Below are 25591 nucleotides of genomic sequence, written 5' to 3' on the forward strand. Positions count from 1 at the left end.
CTTACCAGGAATACCACTCAGAACCTCGTCCTGGCGACAAACTACCACCACTCGGCTGTAGCAAGGTAAATTTTTGCTTCCTTTATCTCATGTTATCCTACTGACCAAGTTAGGGTGGACATATCCATCTTGTTCCCGGCGAAGTGTACTGTCGATGGCGACACCCCGTCACTGGGGTTCTCTGCAAGAGTGTAAGAATATCCTCTAGTAACTCTGTACACTGGGTCAGAGATTAATTGCTACAGGCCGATCGCTACGACAGTCTCGAGCTTGAAGAGCACTATCGATTCGATCATGGTTGCAAAGTGGCTCCTGACGACCGTCCCTTATTTGGCGAGACAGATGGCAAGCCGCATCGGCAGGCTATTCGTAAGAACTATTGCACCAATCCAACAATCCACATGAAACTAACTCGGGTTTTCTATCAGAATGGTACGCAGATATGCTCCAAGGTCGTATGCCATCTTGGCCTCCAGCCCGCGAACAAGATTGCCAAGACAATAACTCCGACAACACTCGACTTAAAAGAGAGGTTGGCATGCAAGACTCCGGTGAGACTCGCATTCAACAGAAAGATGATGTTGAACAAAACCACTTTCCAGATGTTAGTATTGGAGAGGACGAACCGGAGAGGAACTAACACAGTCTGTATATCTAGGTATCGCAAAATCGACAAGCCAGCTGGAGCGGAAAAGAGAAGCAGCCCCTTTACTTGAAGATGGAAGACCTACCTCTGGGTACCCAAGAAGAGTCTGATCGCCACAGCGCGATTCGACTATGCACTCTGTTCAACCAGCACCAATCAAGCATGCCTCCTCGCGTCCGATCCAGCCTGCTTCATCTACTCAAGACCGGCCAGTTCCAGCACAATTCACAGTCAATATTCCAACCATTCAAGCACCAACTCAGCATTCATATGTATGATGAGGAGGAAGGACAGGCCAATTGGATCAATGTCACCTATGAGAGATGGTTCATTCTCATCGGTGTGTATGGTTGGAGCATGTTGAGAGACTACGCAGATGGCATCCGAAAGGCTGTGGTAATGCGTTATGGAGAGCCCCTCGACGGTGACTTGACATTCAAGAACTCTTCGGATAATAGCGGAAGTATCGTACGTCCCTTTCTCTCACAGCTGGCCGATGAAGTTTCTATATGGGGTCCCATGACTCGGCAGCTCGAACAAATGATCCGACAACAGGAACAGACAATCCGAACGCAGGACTCATTGATAAGGAATCTTCAAGCGATGAGTTCAGACCAGCAGAAACAGATCGACAAACTCAACGCCATAGTCGGTGTTCAGTCCCGTACTGGATCTCGTGGAAAGGTGAATGACGGGGACAGGGATGCCGACGACAAGAATCGCGAGACTCTGGCTCCCCTCAGGACGCGGGGCGGGGCTCTTCGCAACATGACGGGACATCTTACAGAAGTCACCAAATCCAGAAAACGTGTCCGTCGCGACTAGGAATATATGGGAGTCGCAAAAAGTTGCTGGAAGGAATGAACAAGGTCAGGAATGATTGCGCTATACATAGTTTCTGAGACTGCCACAAGGAAATGTACTCCAGAAAGCTAGTGGTAAATCCATGAAGCTAAGATCCCATCATTCTTATGCCAGTGTATGATAAGTATGATAAGTCATTCATCGTCAATCTAAAAAGAGATATGAGCTTAACAGTGAAGCCTTTATGTCAATGTATGAATAAAAGAGCAGTGGAAGTCGTTGGTCTAGGGTAGCGTGGTCCGAAGAACATGTACCCCTCTTACGAGGCTCTCGTCCATCAAAGCGTAATTGGTTTAGTGGTAAAATTCTCCGTTGCCATTCAAGTAACATCGGGGAGCCCTGGGTTCGATTCCCAGATTACGCATTCACTTCGACTCTCGGTCGAGTGATAATCTCTCTTCACCAGCGTAATTGGTTTAGTGGTAAAATTCTCCGTTGCCATTTGTGTAACTTCGGGGAGCCCTGGGTTCGATTCCCAGATTACGCATTCTGAATTGTTTTTTTTTATCGCTGGTAACTATGGACAATTCCTTTTGATCTGATATCGTTAGATGGTACAAAGTAAAACTTTGGAATTAGAGTTAAGCTTCCGCGGAACAAGATTGAGTTTGTAGATATCTAGTGATTTATAGGATCTTACCTAACGTCTTCATCCGCTCTACCTCTAACTTAATGTCGCGATATGGACATTTCGATGCGTTTTAATTAAGCTTGCACGGTATGGGATTTGCTTCCAAGAGAATGCATGTCGCGGAATTCATTCACTTACGATGTTGTTAACCTTATAAAGCACAAGACATGCTCAATTCTGATTCCGAAATATTAACAAAAACAACAAGACGTTATTTGGTATTGTCTAAAGTATCAAAAGCCGTTCCCTGTTTAGTTCCAAACTCGCACACAAACATTGGTATAATCTCTGACACATTCTATATAGAATCATCTGTTCTGCTTGTCGCCCTTCTTCCCTTATACACCGAATCGCAAAACATCTCTAGTTGGCCTCTACTCCAAAACCACCTCGAGACGCGATCTCTATAGCCAACTCAGCAACAGTCTGATCACTCAGGACTTCAAAAACCGAGACCTCAACACTGCAGTTGGTGACAACCCAGTTTCGGACCCCGACGGCTACCAAAGAATCGACTCCGTAGACATGAGGCGGTTTGCCGGTGTCGATTTCTTCCGGCAACATGTTCATAGCTTTAGAGAGCATATGTGAAAGGCCTGTAGTGATAATCTCGGCAGCTGCATCAATGGTGGTGCAGCATGTCAGGAGAGACTTCAAGTCAAATTTGGTTGTACCGTCCACAATGCTTAGGTCAGGTTGAGGCATGTCAACCAGATTGAGGTAACCATAAAGTGCAGTGCGAGACCAGTAGGGATCAGCTGGCTGGTTTTGTCGGATAAGTCCACCAGATCCGATGCCCATTATGACACGTTCGGGCATGCAAGTACTGGGTGTGATCTCTCCAGTAATGGCGCACACGACCATGGTAAGGAAATCCTCGTGCCTGATACCGTAGAACCCACTAGCTCTCAGGATGTCGAGGATTTCGGTGTCGTCGGCAAGCATACCGGCACCCAGCACAGGCCCAAGGTCGATGGACGTTGCATTCTTTCCTTGAAGGCGGCACTTTTGCGCAAGGGCATCTTCGAAACAATTTCCAGCTGCGTAGTTCGCTTGACCTCGATTACCGATAACTCCAGCAGAACTGGCTAGGAAGATGAAGAATGGATCATCAGATTTGTCTGAGATCGCCTGTACGAGGTTGTGCGAACCCATTGCCTTTGGCCGGACTGCCTCCATCCAGTCAGAGTAGGTCATGTTTGCAAAAATTGAGTCTTTGATTACTGCGGCGCATTGAAAAACACCTTTGATGGGAGGCATTTCTTCGCATATGTGCTCCCGGATGATCATCTCAAGACTGGCCATGTTACAGATATCAACACAGTAAACCCGTGCCTTGACGCCCAAGTTCCTGAGATTTTGGAGGAAGCTCTGAGAGGATTTGCTGGATGCCCCTGATCGAGATATAAAAGCGATGTTCCGAGCTCCATTCTTGACGAGCATGTCGCAAATACTGCGGCCGAGACCGCCAAGGCCACCAGCCAAAATATAAGTGTGCTCACGAGACAGCGTCTGGTGGAGCAACTTGGTTCGATTCATAGTTTGGATCTCAACCATTGTATTAGAGTCAATGGCCGCGGTGACGGATACAAGTCCAAATAATGGGCTCTTTTCGACAAGCTTGAAGGCTTCGGTTATGTTGGGCAGTTCAATGTTTTGAACAAGAAGTCCCTCCGTCACCAGCTTTTCTTCCAGGTATTCTTCGTACTCGGAGACATCCTCAATCAACTCTGCCACGTAGTCGGCGTCGTGTTTCATTAGTGTGGTTAAGTCAAAGTTGACAATCGAGACGGTCGGCGATCCAAGTTCAACGGGTGGAGGGTACGGGGACTTGTTGGAAAATTGTGTAATAATACCACCTATGAACTGTTAGATGTTGATAAAGGCATCGGAATGTACGAAATCTTACCATGTCGCACACACTTGATGTTAGCATCAAAGTGTTTCTGTGTAGGATTATACACGAGGTCAACACCCCTTTGTAAACGATCGCGAAGGATCACAGCAAAGTTATCTGTGTCGGCATTGAGAATTTGAGAGTTCTTAATACCAATACTGAGAAGAAACTCGCGCTGGCTAGCGGCACCACTGCCCATGATGGTCACAAAGACATCGGCAGACAATCGAGAAGCCAAGCCGAGAGCTGCAAGGCCAAACGTGCTGGCTCCAGCATGGATCAGTACCGACTTTCCACGTCCAATTCGTCCGATATTGACAAGACAATGATATGCACTGATACAATGACTGAGAGGAATTTTGGAAGACCATTTCGCGACAAACCGGCTGTCAATGTTGGCATTGCTCTGAATAGCGCCTCCAGCGACAAGGCCAATGACGCGATCACCAGTCATAAACCCAGAGATGTTGCACCCCGTGCGTCTAACACTGCCGCGAATCTCAGTGCCAAAGTCGGAATCTAAACTTCTTCCCATGACAGTCTCCAAGTCAATAAAGCTGAGAGGGGCGCTGTCGAAAATCACCTCGACCTCGCCAGCTTGGGGAGCGAATTGTGTTTCAGCAGAAAACACCAAGCTGTTCTCAACTAGACCGGGCTGAGCAATTTGAAGCTTTAAGTGCCGTACATAGCCATGGAACGACACCTTGGAGACATCATGCGCTACGCCCTTCTCGACAATGTCATTGAGTGGCTCAATAGGAACGAGACGAGGAACAAAAATCTCTCCATCCTTCTCGGCGAACTCCAACTCGCGGGGACCGGAGCCAGCAGCCCATACAAAACTTTGCAAAAAGATCCTATTGACAGAATTGAGGGCTGTGGGAGAGTCCAGTGACGTGCTCGTGTTCAAGTCAAATGTCACAAACATTTTCAAAGGATCCTCTGAGTTGAGTGTGCGCGCAAGGGCAATGATAGGAGCGCCCTTGGGGTTCATGGGTTCCATATGAGCACCCCTTGAGATCCAAAGGATGCTTTTGGCCAGCCTATGCATAGTGTGGAAATCTTTGAACTCTGATTCAGACCAGTTGTAGACATAGGCGCCTATGTTGTCGGTCGCAAAATCAAGAAGCGAGATGACAATCTTGCCCTTGAGCTTTTCCGGCTGACTCGTTACTTCACCCAGATGCATAATCTGAATTTGTAAAGTATTGTAACATTCCAGAATCAGCTTTCCAGCAAAGGATCTTGCCTCTGAAGGATATTCGTTGGGAAGAAGGACAACCACATTGGGTACAGAAAGCCAATCGTGGACCGGGTCTAGGTGATGAACGCTGAACTCCATGTTCACGGTTCCGCCATTGTCGTCTTGGTAGCTGTGGCTAATTATCTCTTTATCATCAGAGTCAAAATTGCCAGGTAGCAGGCTTTCCAGCAGAAAACCAGGTCGTTTCACGTGTTTCAGGAGCCTAGTGGTGTCGACATCATCTTGAACACAAACAATGATCAGGTCGTAGTTAGGCAGAGGTTCCGAGCCATCAACAGCTCGGTTTTCGACAAAATGTTCGTAATGTGTTCCCTCAATCAGAGAAGGCTTTTGTAGGGGCTTGGTACCAGCAGTGTGCCCTAAAGTGTATCGTGAGAACCAAGGCGTTCTGCCCTGAGGGCAACCAAATGCATGCAGAATCTTCAGGCAAGTGTGTGCACTACCGCCAACCTGAAGAATAGATAGACCCGGAAACTTGTGAGCAAGTGTCGTGGCGAGAACCTCGACTGTTGGAGCTCGTGCACACGTGATGTCTTGTTTCCACGAGATCTGAGTGCATAAAGTGCGACTGTTCTGAAGAAACCCCCCTGCGGCTTGAGATGAATTGGCGATACTAGTGAAGTGGAGGCCGCTGATGACTACCGAAGGTTGGTCCCAACATGATTGTGTCATGGCAATGTCTGCGGTTGCATCGCGGACACCCGTTCGATTCGCAGTGGCGTAACCCTTGAAGTGCTTGCTCAGGTCGCGAGAGATGGCTGCTGAGACAAATATACTCCTGATGAAGGTCGGGACCATAGGCTCAGATGATACAGCAAAGGGCGTCTGGAACATTGAATCCAAGGTCGCCGGGTGAATGAGATGATCATACTCAAACTTGGCAGGCATCTTCGACTGAGTGTCAGGGATGCGAACTTTGGCGAGGCATGCGCCATCTCCCTTGAGTATCTGTATGAGGTTCTGGAAAGTAGGACCGTAATTCATGCCAACAATATCGAGGAGCTCATAAAGCTGCCTGGGGACGATCCACTCCTTGCAAGTAGTCCTGAGCGACTCAAACGTCTTGTGGTGCTGACGAAAGGCGGCTCCCCAGTGTCGCCGCTTGTACCGTACCTCGATAGAGCCAGATGCATTTTGTTCCCAAGGAGAGTTGAGCTGCTTCGAGTAGATACAAAAGTCAAAAGCGAGATCCTGGTGCTGATCACCCGAGGTTGAGAGGCGCTTAAAATTCATGGCCATTTCCAGTCCATGTGTAGTATTCGGCACAATCATTGCCTTTTCGATCCGCATGTTGGTAATCTCGAACCCAAGGAGGTTTTCCGTCTCCTTAGTTAGTTGGCTTGCACCTTGTAGGGCCATAGTAACCATTCCTGCTGCCGGGTAGATGATAGTCTTTTGCACTTGGTGATCCTGAATCCACGGATTTTCTGAAATGCGGAGGAAGCCACGCCAGCGAGGCTCAAACGAGATGGCGTCGGCGGTGGGAGCGCCGATGAGGTCTTGTCGGGGAAACTCTCTGAACCGATTCGCTTCACCAAGGTGAGACTCGTGCCAGTATGACTTAGTGTGATTCCATGGGTAAGGAGGAAGATCGGCCAAGCACTTTGAGGGATCTTCGGGGGAACCTTGAGGGATGATCTTGTCCATGTCGAGTTCATAACCGCGAGTCCAGAGACCGCCCAAAGTCTCCATGAGAAAAGACGAATCGCGGTGTTTGTGGCTAAGGGCTGAGTGGAATGTCGGCGGGTTGTTGCTCTTTGTCAGATTAATGATGTCGAGAACTGGCGAGCGTAAGGTCGATGTAGGACTCAACTCGATAAAGATATCAGGACAGTCTTCAGCGGATAGGCTAAGCAGATGGTTGATGGCAGACATAAACAAGACTGGCTGGGTCAGGTTTGATGCCCAATACATTTTGTCCATCTTTCTTCCGTCGATGTACTCCCCAGTGACTGTTGAGAGCATTGCAGTAGACTTCCGATGTTCACGTGGCTTTACAAGTCCAAGGGCAGACTTGTACTCATTCTCAACCAAAAGCATGTCCTGGGAATGATAAGCAACCTGAACTGGAAGGATACGGCAAAAGACACCCTTTGCAGTGAGTTCTTTGTAGGCGCAATGGATGTTCTCCTTTCTCCCGGATAGTGTCACTGATCGAGGACTGTTGATACAGGCTACTTGGCAAGGGTACTGCTTATCATTGAAGCTCCCCTTGATGTCAACAATCGATAGTCCAACCGCCATCATAGCCCCTTCAAGCGGGGGTCTCTTGAAAGCAAGAGAAGATGCAGCCAAGCCACGGTAGTATGCGACCTGCCAAGCTGCCTCTTTCGTAAGGGCGCCCGACGCATAGGACGCTGCGATCTCGCCAGAAGAATGTCCGACGACGTAGTCAGGTGTGATATGGAATGAATTGAAAAGATCTACCAAGGCCATCTGAATAGCTGTGGTGGCAGGTTGGGCGATCCTAGCGTCTGATACGCGACTCCTGGCTTGGTCTTGAAGTATCTCTTCGAGTAGGTCAAATTGACTTCCGAGGGCGTCTTTCATATAAAGAGAAGCAGATTCCAAAGTAGCGCGGAAAACCTCAAAACACAGGAGTTCTTTTCCCATTTGGGCATATTGCGCACCTTGACCAGAAAAAAGGAAGCAAACCTTGGGCTCCTTGTTTCTGGAAGTCCGCTTGAAGTGAGAGTCATTGACGTTTTGAAGCTTGCTAATGAGGTCTTGTAGAGACTTCGCCACGACAGCATGTTTCCACTCCAGGTTGGACCGGCGACAACCAAGGGTGTAAGAGTAATCGCGAAGGAAAGACTCATCCATTCCTGTCTTTGACTTCAAGTAAGGCAAGTGAGATTCCATGACACGCTGGACACCAGACCTCTCATGCGCTGAAAAGAGGAAAAGTTGCGGTCGGGTGTCTGTGTTGCAGTTTGAGGTTTCTACAGTAGAGCTCAGAGCTTCGAAGGAGTTGTGATTGCCCTTTAGTCCACGAGCTGATAGGTACCGAGGAGCTTCATCCATGATGACATGGGCGTTTGTGCCTCCAAAACCGAAGCAGTTGACACTGACACGGCGCAGACCGGGAAGAGGCCAGTCGAGCAATTTCGTCGGTACCTTGACTTTCCAGTTCTTGAAATCGATGTCAGGGTTGGGTTTATCCAAATTGATGTTGGGTGGGATTTTGGCATGTTCCAGTGTAAGAACGCCTTTGATCAGTCCAGCTACACCAGCGGCACCTTCTAGATGACCAATGTTGGGTTTGAGTGACCCAACAACGATGGGGTTGTCAATTCCTCGAACAGAGCCGAGCGATTCAGATATGGCTTTAAGCTCTCGCCAGTCTCCGGCTTTGGTACCAGTGCCGTGACACTCGACGTAACCAGTTTGGCTGAAGTCAAGACCTGCAGATTCGTAGACGGAATGGATGTTTGCGACTTGCGCTTCCTTGCTTGGAAGAGTAATGCCTTTGAGAGCTATCAGCAGGTTGGGAGAATGGGTGACACTTTGATCCACTTACCGGTAGTATGACCATCTTGGTTGACCTTTGTGGCTCGAATGACTGCACGAATAGTGTCGTTGTCACGGAGCGCATCTGATAGACGTTTCATGACTACGACACCGATACCTTCGCCTCTTCCGTATCCGTTGGCTCTGGAATCAAAAGTGAAGCACTTGCCATCAGGGCTCAGGAAATTGAGAGCTGTCATCGGCATCATAGTGTTGGGAGTGAGAATCATGCCTGCACCAGCGGCAATCGCCTGGATAGTTGTTAGAGTCCACAATAATTAGTAGTGAGGAAAGCTCTTACCAGTGATGTTTCTTTTGTTCGGAGACTTTGCGCAGCAAGATGAACAGACACGAGACTGCCACTGCAGCCGGTATCAATGGTCATGCTCGGTCCGTGCAAATTGAAAAAGTATGAGATACGGTTCGCCATGATGGCGATGCCGTTTCCGGTGGCAGCATATTGAGGCTGCCAATCTGGGTCTCGGAGGCATACTTGTTCATAGTCTGGTCGATATTAGCGAGTGTCGAAGCAAGGCAGCTGATTATCCTACCTTTGACGAAAGAACCAACGTAGACTGCAGCATCGGTGCCGTCAACATCCTCTTTCCGGATTCCAGCTAGACATATGCGTTAGTATTGATACAAATAAACCGACGAAGAGACCAACCATTCTCAAGTGCCTCGTATGAGGCCTCAAGGAGGATTCTTTGCTGAGGGTCGATAGCTTTGGCATCTTCCGCTGCAACAGCGAAGAACTGAAAGCACCAAAGTTAGAAAATAATTTCTTTGGAGGGAAAAATGTTTTCTTCGGCATCGGTACTTACAGAAGCGTCAAAGGCAGCGAAATCGCTCTTGATGAAGTGAGCGCCACGGAAGGATATCTAGAGAAGGTGCAGGGTTAGCAATGTTTTTTTTTCTTTCTCTCGGAGAGTGCCAGTACATACACTTCCTTGACGGTCGCCGCCAGGATGATAATAGCCGTCAATATTTAGACGATCCTTAGGGAATTCACTCCACTGAGATTCTCCGCGTTCCAAGACTTTCCACAGTTCCTCGGGAGAAGAGGCATCACCAGGAAATCGCAGGCCGATGCCCACGACAGCGATGTCGTCTTCCATGGCGCCAAAAGGCAGACCCAAAAAGAATCTAACAAAAGAAGCACGATATTCTCATCTATTTCTTTCTCAATTAATTGTTGTATCGGAAAATGGGGATCAAAAATCCAAGAGAAATCGTGACTACCAAGAGAGGTGTTGAGGTTGGAGAGAGGGAGAGATTTCAAGGTTGAGTGTGAGAAATGGCAAAATATAGGTAAGAGAAACTCTTCCAAAATTTACCAGTGGTGAAAGATATTTTGACAATGCCGTGCCAGTGCCAAGAAGTGGGAATATCTTGACAGCTTGGACGGTGAAGTGAAGTGACAGCCAGTGATTTGGTCAGTTGGCACTGGCAGACAGCTGTAAAGCTAGACTCGGGCCCACGCCTCTACTTTTCGCTCAAGATAGGAACCAAAGTGAAGCACGGGTATCAGAACCCACGGAATTATTGTATGACGAGTACGGAGCTCATTCACCCCCTCTCTCGCTTGGTGTTGAGATGATAGAAAGGGGGCCAGGATATCGTGCAGTGTCCTGCTTTTATTCACAACCTTCTCAGATCTGTTGGTTCCGAGAATGGGATCAGGTAAAGAAGATAAAAGCCTCAAAATCCAAGTCATTCTTTAATTAGAATGATCTGACAGGATTGATGCCGTGCCGTCACAACACTGCCACTGCCACTACCAACAGCTGTCCATCCCGCGGTCGGCGTGATAACTCAAGTTTGGCCGACGGCACGGAGTATGACTAAGATGATACCATGCAGAGACAGGGAAAGTACAGGAGAATGGGTAGTTGAAGTTTACCCGAGGGCAAGCTACTGTCTATTTAGTCTGTGTTGGTAGATACATCAGGGTGCATTGCGTATAGCTTCACACACGAACAAAGAGAGCAGGGGACGAGTTCGGACAGACGAAAGAGTTCACCGAGCTTGTCCTAGCGGTCAGAAAGATCAGATTGCCAAACTTCTCTTCTCACGGCAACGTGCTTCTATTCAAATGCAGGCTTAGCTGCAATATCCCACCAACATCTCAAAGAGAATGGGTAGCTATGAATAGTTCCTTAGGCAATCTAGAGTCTCCAAAATTAATTATTTTACCCCACGATATACTACCAGAAACCAGGTATGTTTTGTTTCCTCGCTCGCTCGCTAATTTGGCATTTGGACGGGCCACCGCCGTAGAACCGCATCGGACGTTTTCTCTTACCAACGGCACTTGGGGTGAAATTGAGATTCAAAGCTCCCTGTTTAGAAACTTCGGGGCTCCATTGTCCTAATAGATCCATCCTCCCCGCATTTGTCAAAGACTGAGAGCTCGATAGGTAATTGAGAACGGAGCATTGCCCATATTGAGACTGCCGGTCAGAGACAAGATCAGATCAGACAGTTCCGATTGCAACCCTTTTTCTGACAGCCCATAAACGTTTGTCCACAGTAGGAACGCTTACATGTGTCATAGTGGGGGGTTTTCTGCCAAGACCAGCCAAATCATATATGCAGTGTGGGCGACTAGAGATATATCAACCTTGCCTGGAGTCGAATTCTGCCTCGGAACCGCAGATATTGTCAGTTGGGGGCCATGCAGCAGCATACTCGGATACGAGCATTTGGCAGTCGACAGCCAACGGTGAGAAGATAGTTAGTGGGTTTCCTGTCCTGTCGACTCAATCACCTTCGACGAAACATATCGACCAACGCTAGGATTTGCGTGGCTGACCTCATTTTCGTCCGTCCATCCAAATCCTCTTGATCCTGCGGGACGAGCCGCTGCAACAGGATAAGTATAGGATCAAGAATATGCAGGTCATGACTAGGACGAGTCAAAATTGGTCAGCACACGAGAACCGGGTACAGGTACTAGACTAAAGTACCAAAACCAAACACCCCGGCCAGGTATCCTGTATATGCTTGGCTATGTTTCTGGGACGGGAAGCTTTACCGTGTTGCAACGGCTAAATGAATCCTGCAATGCCATGCACGAGGGGGACCAACAGCGGAACAACCGTTGATAGCCTCCCGGGGAAGGGTCCGTACCACGTCGAATGACCCGTGCTGAAGCGGACGACAAATTGATAGGCTCGAGGCCGAGATTCATGTATCTCAAAATTGCTCATTAGAGACCAACTTGCGGGTGAACAAGTACCCAGCCTAATACCGAACCTTGCAACATCACGTGGCCCCCCTCATCAACTCCACGACGGGTTACCTTTCCCACAATCTTTAACCGAACACAGTATCTTGAACGAATCTCTCGCAACCCAAAACCCTCTTGTTCCTGGATCATCCGATTGCCTGGCAAATGTGACGGAACATGGTCGCACAAGGTAGCGCAAGGCGAGCGTCGTTTGGCTGTTGCTGGGCATTCATCTGTCTAAACATTCAACGTGCCACGCAGCTATCCATGAGCCAAGCTGCTTCTGTATCCCATTGAAGTGTTTCCTCGCCCTTGCTTTTGTTCCAAGCTGGGAATTGAGCCATGCTCGCAAGAAAGGTCATGCCCGTGCTGTTGTGCAAGCGCAAAGAAGTCGGCTTGGACTGAACAACCCACCATCATGAGCCATCAACCGCGCAATGATTGCACCAAAGATTGCTGAACCAGAACATTCCGCACGGAGAAACTTCTGCATTGGGCATGATATTGGAAACCCCCAACAGCACAAGCAGGCAAAGCCCAGAGCCGACTGCGCCTGTCGTTTGGGTCAAGCCCTGGCCCAGCCACGAGAAGTGAGTATATCATGTGTTACCAACACGCATGCAGTATCCCACAGTGTTGCCGAGGTATTTTCGCTTGGGCATGAAGTCGGCGGTTAAGGTACTATCCATCTCGTCGCAGACAAAGCAGTTTGACAATGCCATCCGATCTTCTTTGTGCCAACTTCTTCCAGAAACCTCATGCACCTGGTCCAACTTGGAAATCTGATTGCGACATCCCAAACTCCAGACTGCATTCTCACAAAAAAGAAAGTCCGAGCCCAAAGGCCTCTACCCACCCGTATCACCGACCTGTTGGTCATAGATAACCCTGTCTCACCCAAAGAGTGCCCCGAGTTGTACAGCACCCGTCATAGCCACTACTCCTGGACTCGTATCACTGTCAGAGAAGATCTCATCTGCTATGAGATTGAGTTTCTCGCTGGTGGCTTCCCTGAACCTGAGTGAGATCTGAGGTTGGAGATAGAATTGAATGGCCTCTTCGCTTGTAGTCGTGTAACGGTTGAGGACCATGTCTCAAATATTAATTCGATCGTTCGCCTTCTCCGGCAAGACAGTTTACCAAGATGAACGTGTTTCAAGAATATCTCATCCATCCCGAGGCTCAGTAGTGCCTCGTCTCGTGTCTGTTGGCCTTTTTACTAAAAGCCTGGATCCGATATGAAAAACAAACTTTCTTTCCAAGTATACGACATTCAAGCAAGATATAAGGGCTACTAAAGACTTGCTTCAAGAGGTATAGATGAGACTTTGGACTTTTGAGCAACACTCATCTCGGCCCCTCTTGCCTCGTTACCTGCCTCATCAACAACGCCTTCATCCGAGGAGTTCCTGTTGCCACTTACGGCCTCACCTATTATCGGTACCTACTTTCGAATATCAAGACCAACACTATACCATCCAATTCCGTAGCTTCGAGAAAACCACGACTGAATCCACCCTCAGTCGGCCTCAAACTCCCGTATCAAATACGACTTGGACCAGCAGCAAGAATGTCCAATGGATACCGCATGTCGCTTTCCTACCCAAACCCATCTTTGGGTCAAATGGCAGTGACGGAAAGCATGACGGAAGAAGACGAGCCTATGGTGACGACTGTTATCGGGTTGCGGAAGCATTCGGTGACCGGGCCTCGACGAGTAGTTCTTGTCATATCGTAAGTGATCTGCAGTCTCCTGAGAGATGTTGCTAACAGAAGACTCCAGTTTACTTATGGGACTTCTCTTTTCAAGTCTCGACACCTCGATCGTTTCAACATCACTCGTCACTATCTCGCACGACCTGAACGACTTCACCAACGCTCCATGGATTGTCCTAGCATATCTTCTAACGTATATGGGTATGTTCCCCCACATCCGTGAGTCAAGAGGCAATATCTGACAAGATGCAACAGGCTTCGCTGTTTGTGTGTCCAAATTGAGTGACATTTATGGTCGGCGAAACATGCTCGTGGTATCATGGGTCATTTTTGTTGGTTTCTCTCAGGGCTGTGGATCAGCTACAAGTATGACAGCCTTGTATGTGTCCTGTCCTGTCCTGTACTCTGTGCCCCGCTCTCTCAAGCTGACCCTTTTTAGGATTGTGTGTCGGGCTTTCCAGGGTATGGGAGCATCTGGATTGTACAGCTTAACACAGATCGGCCTGGTTGAAGTCGGACCTTCTCACAGCCCTAGTCTGATAGGAGCCTTGATCGGGGCTACACTCGCCGTTGCCTTTGTACTTGGTCCTATCATCGGCGGTGCAGTCTCTCAACTTTCAGACTGGAGATGGCTATTCAACATGAAGTAAGTAAATTACCTGACTGGGCAGCTAGGTATGGAATGCTAACCATTCAAGTATCCCCTTCGGTCTGATTGCAATCCTCACAATCACGAATTTCTGGCCCCACGAAGAAGTCGCTCACTTCTTCTCATGGAGAGCCTTTGTCAGCATCGACTTTATCGGCAGTGCGACTCTTCTTGCCAGCTCCGGATTCCTTGTGTTCGCTATTCAGCAGGCTGGATCTGAGACTTTTGCCTGGGGAAGCCCAGAAATTATCTCGGCCTTGTCTGTATCGGCTGTCAGTTGCTTTGTCTTCATGTGGTGGGAAGTGTACTTGGAAACTAAACCCCTGCGCAACATCGAACCCATCTTTCCCATTCGGTTGATGCTGCGCCGAGTTTACTCTGCTGGACTACTGTAAGTTTAGAAGGGTAACGCCGTGATGATCGGTCACTAACATTCTTAGTGTCACTTTGTTCACAGGTTTCCCTTACATCTCGCTCTCGATCATCATTCCGGAACGATTTCAAATCGTTAGTCGCGAGGAGGTACTTATGGCTGGTGTTCACATCCTTCCTATGCTAGGAGCTTGTGCTATTGGATCATTTCTCGGGGGAGCTATATCCAGCCGACGTAACAACACTTCCTGGACACTTGTTGGTGCATCGTGTCTACAACTTCTTGGGGTTGGACTCATGTCCATGTTGAACGAACCAGACTCGCACACCAAAGCACAATACGCCTTCCAGGCCATTTTTGGACTAGGAGTCGGTCTTTCTTTCTCAGCGGCGACTATCATGACGAGTATCCTTGCAGCCGAGTGTAGTGAGCTCGCCTCCGCCCAGGGTGCTGTAGCACAGGCCCGTGTCTTGGGAGGCTGCATCGGACTTTCGAGCTGCACGGTCATCTTCAACTCTCACGTCAATGAATACCTCAAGGGTCATTTAACACCGACGCAGCTCGATAGCCTCCATAGATCTCCACTGACTAGCCTACAGCTTTCAGGGAACATACAGGAGTTGGTGGAGGATGTCTACGCTGGCGCATTCGCTGAGGAAGTCCGAGTCATGATGCTCGTTTGCTCGGTTATGGTGATCATATCACTGTTCTCTCTAGAACGGAATCCTGCACCATTGGAAAGATTGACAGCCTTTCCCAAGGATGACTTCTCTTCCAGAAGAGGCAGCGAATCTGCTACGGAGATGACTGACGTGCCAAGCATTCGCCGCTCTGTCTGACACTTGGTTGATGGTGTTTATTTATCTTTTTTTCATACATCCCACGGCCGGATTCAAACACAGCTTATCTTTATGGGATTGGCGTTTTGGGTGGCATACCTGGCGTTGGCTTGAAGTATCAAGGCGCCCTGTGTTGTATGTGGGTGTTCAAATATTATGACAACCATGGACTAGATGGAATGGCACGACTTCTTTTTTTTTAATTTTTTTTTATCAACATACGGTTTGGCATCGCAAAGTTCTTCAGATACAGGATAAAACAATACTCAAACATGCACATTGGTCTAGTGGTGGCCGGATTAAAAGTGTCTACACGAAGCTGTTGTTAACCACTTGAACATAATAATGTATACTATAGTGTCTCTTTTTCTAGCAACTTGAAATACAGTTCTTTTGTCTTTAAAAGGAAAGTCTCGGCTATGCCTTATCAACCAGACAAAGTATCCATTCGTCCCACGATGGCGTTGCAATCTCGCAGGACAGTACAAGACCAAATCCATTGGCTCCAGAATGAATATGGCAATACCTATTGTACAACTAACGTGCTTACTCTTCGGTCAGCCGGTGAATCGCAAAGTCCGAAACCGGGGAGACCTGAGAGACCTCACGGACAAGATAGCAGGTCCGTTTCGAGACGGGTTGGTTGCGCAGACGGTCTCTCTTTCTTTGTGCATCCCCTTTAGACCAGATTAGTAAGTTCTTACACAAGAAATGGGTATGTAGTCAGTGTTTGTGAGAAATTGAACCATTGTCTTGAAAGTTTCTTATCATTCTGGAGTTCCACTGCCTCTGTTGTCTGCGCCACTTCGAAAGAGAGGCCGACTGTGTGAGGGCAGTCGGGGTTTGTTTGGTGGTTTTGATGTTTGGCCAGGACGTCGTGTGACGAGCACGACTGGATGCTTGACTGGGTATCAAGATCTGGCAGGAGGAGAATGCAAGATGTGTGGTAGGATCTGACGCGTGTTCAAATGGGCTTGGTTGAGCAAGGGCATGGTTTTTGTAAAGGGTGATGAGGGGTGGCTGTCTTTGTTGGAATAGCTGCTTTACGACTAATGATACAGGGGATCGTGAGATAGCATTCAGATACAGACAGTTAGTAACCAGTCTTTCGGTCCATAGACGCTAAAATATCACTGTTCCATAATCTGAGCATACTAGTAACATATCTCTGTCATTGGGCTTCCAAGACAAAGGGAACAAGGGTGTAGCCGCCACAAACAATGGGAATAACACTCAATGGCACTGGGGTCTCTCTTATATAGAAAGGTCATTCATTACGAAAGCAGTGGTTTTGAGTAGAACGAAAAAATATACTCAAAATATTCAAGCCCTAAGTCTGAAGTTGGTTTCAATAACTATTTCGCTTCCTGAATGGTTCCTTTCATATGAGCCATATCGCGATAAATGACTACCTTTGAGGCTTTGTTGTAGTCAATTTTGTTTGGCTATCATAATTGATAGTTCGAATGGCTCTACCGCACAATCCATGACATGTCATTTTCCCTGGTCTCTTTGTTGAAGAACGGTATAGACGTCTGCATATATAGAAGTGAGTCTTCCCATGAAGATGGTACCAAACAAGAACCTTTCCGGCATCCAATTCTTTCACCACCATGCCAACATTCCGTTCGAAACCAACAACAATTAAAGTATTCGAAATCCCACCAGTCGCATGGCAGAGTCATCTCACTTGCGCATTGTTTGGGCAATCAGATGAGACGCAGGACCATCGTATCCAACTTCATAAGAACACAACCGAACCTTCGATATCTCTCAACTACCCCCAAATAGTACAAGGGCGGGAGGAAGACGCTCTCGTGAAGCAGGCTTTAGCAGTCTGCAAGGGGCACACCCTCTTGGCAATCGAAAACCAGGTCCACTGCGGACAAAAGATTCACTTCGAGGATCTGAAGCGTGGTGATGTTGTGGTGCTGTGCACTTCTCACGATGTCTACGGACAAAGCGCAAGACGATATATGTACTGGGGCAAGACGACTGTTGACTCTGATGAGCGCCTTGTTTTCTTGACATTGGTAACTTACGAGAAGGAGGGCATAGAGGCATCCCCCTACTGGTTTCTGAAACATGTAAGCTACCGACTTCGATCTGGGCCACGTCTAGCATCCAAAGCCTTCGTCAGCTGGACACAAGCCGTTGTTATAAAGCCCAAACATGACTATATCGTCGGTGTCCGAGAGCGATCCGAAGCGGAAAGCAAAGATTTCAGAGCCTTTGTCAAGTTTATGGAACATTTACTGAACTCTCACGGTGGACTCGTCAGCTACCTTTCTACCCTCAACCACAAGGCCACGAGCTATTCAGATACGCAGGCAAGAGGCGATGCTTACTGCAAGGTCAGGGATACCTTGAAGACACTCAAAGGCAAGGGCTGCCCTGTAGAATGCAGTGTCGACCGAGCTCTCCGAGATGAGCTTGGCAAATACCCCAAGAACAACAAGTGGTCGAATGACTATTTCCCAATCAAGTCGCAGCACTCGCGAGGTTTCAAGCCCAACAATGGTAAGTGTCAGCCACCTAAAGATCTCTGTGAGCTCTTGACAGGACAGGCTGTGCGCTTTTGCGCAAACAATCACAAGATAGTTGGAAACTAGGCAACAAAGTAGGTTTGCAAAGTTGCAAGTAATCATATTTGTTCATTTCATTTCATCCATCATTTCGAAGCGTGGTCAACGCCACCCATAGCCTGGGGCTGGAAGTAAACAGTCATGACTCCCTCAGGCTTGAGGTTGCCCTTGACAAAGTCCTTGAGAGCCTGGTGGGCCTGGCAGCCGTCGTCGTAATACTTCATATCATCCATGCTGGCAAACTCAGTCTTTGAGACAAAGGTGAATCCCTGAGATCGGGCATCCTCATCAGCGGCACCAACAACCATGGAGAGGATATAAGGCTTGCCGTCCTGGAGAATGGTTAGAATATGTGCTCATGAGATGAGATTGGGGTCAGAAGAGGTCACCCTTTGCTGAGAGGCGTCGAGCTTGTGGTACTGGTCAAGCAGCTTAGCCTGGTCGTCCTTGCTGGGAAGCTTGAACATGGTAATGCGGTGCACACGGTTGGCCATTTTGACGATAGCGGTTTGAGTAAACGGTCGTGATATAGTTTTGGAGATGAAAGGGTGGTACAAAGTTCGTGATGAGAGGGTGAAAGCCCGGACAAGTCTAGAGTTCATATACAATTTTGCAGAATATGTTCGGAGAAATAACAGCGGATACAGATTCCAAAAGTAGGTAGGATGATGTAGAAATAAGGTAGGTAGCTGTCAAAGAGAAAGAGAGGTAGCATGGAGGCGGTTTCATGCGGGTCAAATTAAACGCGGGGGAGCGGCACATGGAGATATCTCCGCCCCGACAGTTGGAGGTTGATTCCGTATTATTAGCACAATTAGACCAATCATTTTGCACCGTTTTATAAATGCAGGTACTCCAGATCAAACAGCTTTGTCTCGTTCCGCTCTTGGCCCCGCGTTTTTCCGTCAACTTATGCCGTAGCCGACACGATAAGTCGTCCTTCTATGTCTTCACTTACTAATATCAGCAACTGACTGATCCAAGTAGCATCGAGTACTACCTACTAACCCAAGTGACCTGTTGACCAAAGTAAAAGTCCGAGTTTAGTTGTCTGGTAAACCACTTCCAGGTAGCTTCTACCCCGCCCCCACAGGCCTGTCACATCTCCAACTTCTGGATATACGATAAGATTGGCGGGATAATCTTTTTCCACTCTCCATATCCAATCGAGTTTAAATCCTAAACACCAAGGATCGAACATCCCAGCATTACTTACTGTAGGTACTCTACATAAGGCCACATGTGTTCGCATCTCTTTCCATGTCAGGCACGGAACTGTTCTAGATTCTCCCAGAACATGCAGTATGGTAACATCAAGGTGACATAACAGTAAGGCTGCATCTCCAGGTTGCCTTTGACCGCCTCATTTTGCCTATTGTCGTATTCTCATCCTCGGCTTGAATAACAAGCAGACTAGCAAGTCAACTGTACTTTTATTATTTCTCTCTAAAGTACCCAGTAATGACCAATTCTGAACATATTCCCGCTTCAGCATGGCTGGTTTTACTCCCATGTGCCCTTGTTGTATGCTTTTACCCCCTACAAACTCCTTCGCTACCTTGCCAGACGTGAAAAACACAAAGTCACTTTTGTTGCGAATTCAAATAAAATCGAATCACCACTCCTTTCTCCTCCTATATCATCACCTAGAATGTCTTCATTGCCGCTTGGCCATCAACCCCCGGCTGCAAGTCAGCAAGATGTCGACACAACCCTTCGACAAGCGGAGGCATGGCCTCGTTCGTCGCAGGGTAGTTTTGTCGAAAGATGAGCCGACCCAGCAATAAGACTGCTGCACAGTTTGACACTGGCTCCAACTGCGATCGCATGCCTCCTGGAAATGCCACTGATGGTGTGCCTTGGCCGGTCTCCAAAAATGTAGTCAACTCTTCAGTCTCCGGTCCATTGAGTGAAACCATGTCGTCGCCTGTCTCTTTGTAGCCGTTTGTCGACTGCTGCGAAACCAAACCATATGCCCATAGGGTGAGACTGGCAAAATACACGACCATGGCGTTGAATCCCCGCAGTCTTGTTGACTCATACTCCTCAGCGTATCGAAGCACCTGCCCAGCATGCCAAACTGCATACCGCGACTCTGGTCTAGGCAACCAGGTCTTTTCCAATAATTGCGCAGCTCTTCTAGACTCATCTTCGCCCTTCCTGCCCGCAAGACGCTGCACATCATTCAGCGAGACGTGAAGGATCATCATGAACAATTCTGAAAGGAGCAGAAGCTCAGGGCTGGGAGTGCGCGCTTCTTTCGCCTTGGCCGAAAGCCTTCGCAGATCATTGTAAAGGCTCTGGTAGAGGGAATGTGCCCACAAAGAAGTATCAGGGCCAGACTGGTCCGAAGTTGAGTTGTAAAAGGGAGCAACTGCACAACGATAAGTCCACACTTGACCCCACAGCCCATGCAGGGCAGCTTTGCAACAAGTCTCGGCATCCACCCACGCATTAGATTCGGTCACAAAAGATACACAGTCTCTGATATCCGAAAGTCGTGGGACATCGCCAGCAGGGGCCGGCCCCTTGGTGGAATTCAAGTCCCACCATACCTGTGGAGTGCCGGCTTTCCAGAGATCCTGAGCTGCGGGAAGCGCAAACTCAAGCTCATTATACGCAATTGTAGGCCCTTTCCACAATAATATTGATGTCTGCACATCGTGTAAAAACGCCCGAATGGCTAGTCTATAACCCCCAGTCAGTACGCCATAAAACTCAGCAACGGCCGTATAAAGAACCTTTTGCAGGACTCGATTGTAATGAAATTACGCCATTTCGATTCCAATATTTCAGTAGGATCGCCAGTGTTTGGCGTGCAAATATTTGTGTCTGACGTAAAGCTCGTTTTGCCAGTTCTTCGAAGTAGCTACTCAATATTAGTCTGCCTGTCAACAATCGACATCACAATAGACTCACGGTCAACAGCTGAGGGGCAGAGCTTTCTGCCACCGCTGTTTGTCGGTTGAATCCACTCCATTGCCCAGTTTCAACATGAAGCATAGAGGCTTGGAGGAGCATCGTATCCCGTGCCGCTACAGTCGAAGATTCAAGCTATCGATGGTTAGCTGATCTACTCCTCATCTATTATCCCGAGACACAATCTTTTAGGCTGCTGTCTCCAAGACATACCTTTTGGATCATGCCTGAAGTGAGCTCGTGAAGGGCAAGACCAAAGTGCCATATCGCAGGACTAGAAACGGAAGTGGCTCCATTTGAAACGACAGCAGAGATGAGGTCAAGGCTGGTTGTTACCGGATCCAAAGACGATTTGTGAATGAAGCCCTCGCTTTTAGGATCCTCCACCGCAATATGCGTTTCAATCATGTAATTGAGCAGCTCGGCTGATGGGAATGATGGTACTCGATGGGGGGTAGGGTTGTTAGCAAGAACCATGGCAAACAAGCTATCCCGTGAGTGGGACGAGACTACGTCCGAGCGAAGTGCTAAGCTCCCTGCTTGGCTTTTGGTCTTAGGATCGAGCACCCATGCCGAGCGTCGAAGGGGCATGTCTTCTGACGTCGCTTCTTTACGGGACTGGCGAAAGCGTTTGCCTCCGTTCCTGGATTCGGGGCTTCGTTCATTCGTATCAGATAGCAGGACCTTGAGCGATCCAAAGTCTACATCCCAGGAAAACCCAAAATCTGGAAACAATTTTTGCGACATTGCAAAGTACAAAGATTCCTCCGGTCCATCTTCGTAACTAGGCGCACTGATGAACGAAGTGCCATTGTATTCCAAAGTAGTATCAATTGCATGCTCTTGGTTGGCGATAGCCGACTGGGATAAAGCATATGCAGCATCGCCAGCGGTAAATACCTGGCTATCGTTACCACCATTAGAAGCCATCATTGAGCTATCCGAGGGCGACATGCCAGTCTGAGACTCTGATGTCCGGTATTGATTCCCTCGTCTCACTGGCATCTGGCATGCCAGGCTCTTGCTGCGGCATCGACTGCACGGCTTCTGATCTTCACATTTTGCCTTGGATGCTGCGCAATTGAGACATGCCTCAGCAGCTCGGTCGCTCCTTCTGATAAAAGGACGATCCTTGGCGGCACCGTCTCGATCGTGGGTAGTCTCGTGCCGTGTTAAGAGATCGGCGCGGTTGAAACGTTTAGGGCAGCGAGTGCATTGGTACGGCCGAGCATTTTCGTGGGACCTGAGATGCCTTGTCAGGTGATCCGCTCGTTCGTAGACACGACGACAAATGTGGCAGACGTGGGACGGCGACGACGTAGACGCGTCGGAGAGTTTTCGCTTCGAGGGGAGTACAGATGGGGTTCTCTGTAGGGTTTCCCCTGGGGTTTGTCTCAGGGCGGGATCGAGCTGCTGCTGGAAAAGCTGATGCTTCGTGGGTGACGATGGTGGCAGCGAGTGCTGTAATTCGTGCTGCTCCTGGTGTAAAGACGGCTGAATTCTTTGGTGCTGGTCGGGAACGGGAACGGGTGTTGCTAGGGCGAAAAGCGAGGAAAGCAGCATGTCCGAGCCAGCGGCATCGCAAAGAATGTCGATGCCATTCTGCTCAGTGGCCGCCATTGGGTGCAAAGCCTTCTCTGACGTACCCCTTGCCTCACCTCAGACAGAACAAAGCAAGGTAAATTCGTGTAAAGCAAAATAAGGCCGAACCAAGCCAAGACAAATTGGACCCTGCAGGGCTATTTTCCACCACAGAGGGACTAGCACGCCCAAGCTTGCTCGATGAGGTCACGCGTAGCTTGTTGAGCCAGAGGCGGCAGGGGTTGCTGATGAGGCGATCAGGGTGATTCGAGGCGAATTCAGGCGAGGCAAGGCAATCGAAACAAACTGAAAGGGCGTTGTGGTTTCTCGGAAGAGAGGGGGCGGGGGCGGGAGATGTGACAAGCGTTTAGCGGATTCTAGTGGGGTCCTTCCCGCGGCTGTTTAGCGAGTCAGAGCACTCGAATTTCATTCACCAGGAACCAGAAGAACTGGCTGGCACTGACCCACCTCCCGGAAGCCGGGCTAATTCGATGGCCGGGCTTTTGGCATTTCGGACTCGGACACGGCCACCGGGGCCCGGACCTCAATTTCTTGAACTTACATCTGACATGCCGTCAGCCGTAAAAGGGAAACATCCTGCATTAAACATTCAACACTCTTAATCCCTAGCTAGCAAAAGTAATTTTCTGTCATGTCACATTCGTGATGCATTCCCCAGTCATTTCGCGTGCACACACATGTACTTCGTCCAGTACAAAGCAAGCTAATCAAGGCATCCCTTGCGTAGGTAATACTAAACAGACGGGCTAATCATTTACCCTTAAGCAGGGGTAGCGACTGACAACTCCCTAGCTCATCATTATATCTGGACCGAGTGCTCTGTATGGCTAAGCAGTAAGCACCTGTTAGTTTCATCTCAGCAATCCTGCTGCGTCACTTGAGTCATTTAACGAAGATTGTTGGTTATACCAAGTCAAGAGTCTAGACCTTCAGCATGTCTCAGTTTAGCTCTCACATTCGGGCCAATGCCAAGATGTATTGACACAAGGAATGGAAAGATGATCAGACAATACCGAAATGTATTCTCCGTTGTCTCACAGCTACTTACTTACACACTCAAACTACAATGGGGCTTGCAGGGGTGAGAATACGAGCAGTCACAAGTCGTGCAGTGTTTTGTACATGTTTGTTATGGCAGAGAACTAATGCTTTGTGAAATTACATAAATTATTAAGAAATATTTGTGTCATGGTGAACATCTCAGTACATGAAAAACTCATGCAACAATACATCTTGTATGGCAAATGCGGTTGGTCATCAGATCCCTGCTGTCAATCCGATCGGTTAACCACTCGATCATCTTATGCACCTCATGCGTTTTGTCCATAGAGATCCTGCGGAACTGTGTGGCTGACGCAGGTCAGTGGTCAATACACCCCCAACATGCTGGTAACATCGCCTTGGTATATGGTGTATAAGCCCCATCCTCCGGTCATATATCAGCTCAGCCACGGCATTAGAGATTGACTTGACTCGTGTTTCGTAAGTTCGAATGGCATTAAGTCGCAGACGCACGGCGGGTCTCACTCGACAAAAGCCAATTCGCGAAAGAGCACACTGACTTTTTGTGACATCTGCTCAAACACCAAGCGCAGATGCAGGCTTGTTTATGCCATCAGATCATATAGAGCCGTCAACTCCATATTATAAGCTGGTCAACGCTCTTCTGCGATCATCACCATTTTGATCTTGGCGTAGCTCATCATTCTAACCAGTAAAGTCTCGCCAATCCGGTTATTCTTATTATGCACAATCGCTTTTGCCCGACTTTGGAGTCTTCAACTCCCGCAGTTCTCGCCTAGCGGAAGACATTAGTTGAGCAACTTGCACGTCTGCATTGCCGAGCACATCAGCCATATATAATTTATCAGTTACTGAGGTCTAATTAGTAATTGGTTCGTGTTCGAGGAACTGAAAAACTTACTTTGAGTGTTTTGCGATTCCTAGTCAACACAGGGAGTCCCGCAATATCCGCAAGCACGGCCTGGAATTACCCATACTTCTTTGCCTGCAAGAGCACAGGTAGGACAGCGAGTCCCAGGTGCTTTGTGGGATCTGAAGCCGAAGGCTAGAGCTGGTGACGGTTCCAGGGTTATGTGGTTGGAACATAAGCCATGTATTTCCATCGATGAATATGATACAGTTTGCGTCAAGACTGTAGTATGTTCTTGGTCGTCTCGAGATGACAAAGGAGGCAAGGGAAACATAGATTGAGGCATGGTACTGATGAAAGTTATACTTGAGCTGAGGCGGTCGAGTTTCAAGAAGTAGGTTTAATGTGGTAACAAGGTTATATAATACCAAGTCAAAGAGCAGTGTATGAGAGTCTTGGAGGTTCAGAAGTGTGCACTACTTGTATATGTGGGAGGTCTTGTGGGAGTTATAGTTCGTGAGATCGAACCAAGGACTGGCGATAGCGTAACTTATGAAAGGGTTAGGAGGGCTGAGAAGGGTAAGATCAAGGGGTCCAAGAACAAAGCACGGGGATTTCTCGAGACAAGACAGGTACGCAATACCCTAACACTAGGATGATGCTTCCATACTCTCGGCGATCGGTAGGCACAGACAGGCCGTAGTCTCGGTGGGCGCTGGGGCCCAGCGGTGGTAGTATGAGACCTGTCACATCGGCCTTCTGCAAGACTGAAGCTGTCATTGCCTGGCAGGGAGGTGCGTGGCGCCGCCCTTGAGGGACAGACACTGTGGGCCAAGTCGATGGAGGTGGGGTCTTTTGTTGCATCCTTTCTTTTTGGTAGGTATTAACTTTGACCTCGAAATTCGGTGATCAGCATTGGTGCCGAAACATGCCGTCCTTGCTCCAAGGCGCCAGTCAGTCACTCAAGTTACTGCTAGGTACCTAACCAAGC

The 25591-nt window shown here is 48.4% G+C and overlaps 7 protein-coding genes and 2 non-coding genes across 9 annotated transcripts; 5 read left to right on the plus strand and 4 right to left on the minus strand.

The window, feature by feature from the left end:
• Positions 1-294: 294 nt before the first annotated feature.
• On the plus strand, positions 295-1253 carry FGSG_08796 (uncharacterized protein; the record flags this gene model as incomplete). The annotated part of the gene is made up of 4 exons (XM_011321622.1): positions 295-369; positions 429-551; positions 659-1114; positions 1248-1253. The coding sequence occupies 4 exons, from the start codon at positions 295-297 to the stop codon at positions 1251-1253; spliced, it is 660 nt and encodes a 219-aa protein (XP_011319924.1).
• A 539-nt stretch (positions 1254-1792) lies between these two features.
• On the plus strand, positions 1793-1874 carry FGSG_20696. Its single transcript has one exon. It is a non-coding gene; the product is annotated as a tRNA-Gly (tRNA).
• Positions 1875-1915: 41 nt separating this feature from the next.
• FGSG_20697 lies at positions 1916-1997 on the plus strand. The gene has a single exon. It is a non-coding gene; the product is annotated as a tRNA-Gly (tRNA).
• A 507-nt stretch (positions 1998-2504) lies between these two features.
• On the minus strand, positions 2505-9930 carry FGSG_08795 (uncharacterized protein; the record flags this gene model as incomplete). Its single annotated transcript, XM_011321623.1, has 8 exons — positions 2505-4000; positions 4051-8778; positions 8823-9063; positions 9114-9316; positions 9364-9429; positions 9480-9567; positions 9637-9693; positions 9757-9930. 8 exons carry the CDS (start codon positions 9928-9930, stop codon positions 2505-2507), a joined length of 7053 nt encoding a protein of 2350 aa, XP_011319925.1.
• A 3684-nt stretch (positions 9931-13614) lies between these two features.
• FGSG_08794 (uncharacterized protein) lies at positions 13615-15728 on the plus strand (the record flags this gene model as incomplete). The annotated part of the gene is made up of 6 exons (XM_011321624.1): positions 13615-13778; positions 13855-13961; positions 14016-14139; positions 14200-14406; positions 14459-14800; positions 14850-15728. 6 exons carry the CDS (start codon positions 13615-13617, stop codon positions 15619-15621), a joined length of 1716 nt encoding a protein of 571 aa, XP_011319926.1. The 3' UTR covers positions 15622-15728.
• A 1506-nt stretch (positions 15729-17234) lies between these two features.
• Positions 17235-18233, plus strand: FGSG_08793 (uncharacterized protein; the record flags this gene model as incomplete). The annotated part of the gene is made up of 2 exons (XM_011321625.1): positions 17235-18141; positions 18184-18233. 2 exons carry the CDS (start codon positions 17235-17237, stop codon positions 18231-18233), a joined length of 957 nt encoding a protein of 318 aa, XP_011319927.1.
• A 59-nt stretch (positions 18234-18292) lies between these two features.
• Positions 18293-18700, minus strand: FGSG_08792 (uncharacterized protein; the record flags this gene model as incomplete). Its single annotated transcript, XM_011321626.1, has 2 exons — positions 18293-18538; positions 18596-18700. The coding sequence occupies 2 exons, from the start codon at positions 18698-18700 to the stop codon at positions 18293-18295; spliced, it is 351 nt and encodes a 116-aa protein (XP_011319928.1).
• A 1152-nt stretch (positions 18701-19852) lies between these two features.
• FGSG_08791 (uncharacterized protein) lies at positions 19853-22745 on the minus strand (the record flags this gene model as incomplete). The annotated part of the gene is made up of 4 exons (XM_011321627.1): positions 19853-20894; positions 20948-21075; positions 21126-21260; positions 21339-22745. The coding sequence occupies 4 exons, from the start codon at positions 22743-22745 to the stop codon at positions 19853-19855; spliced, it is 2712 nt and encodes a 903-aa protein (XP_011319929.1).
• Positions 22746-23977: 1232 nt separating this feature from the next.
• Positions 23978-24952, minus strand: FGSG_13295 (uncharacterized protein; the record flags this gene model as incomplete). Its single annotated transcript, XM_011321628.1, has 2 exons — positions 23978-24607; positions 24652-24952. A coding segment is annotated over one exon (282 nt), but the record flags the coding sequence as incomplete, so codon positions are not given.
• Positions 24953-25591: the final 639 nt, after the last annotated feature.

This window comes from Fusarium graminearum, chromosome 2, assembly GCF_000240135.3.
Source record: "Fusarium graminearum PH-1 chromosome 2, whole genome shotgun sequence".
NCBI classification, from domain to species: Eukaryota; Fungi; Ascomycota; class Sordariomycetes; order Hypocreales; family Nectriaceae; genus Fusarium; species Fusarium graminearum.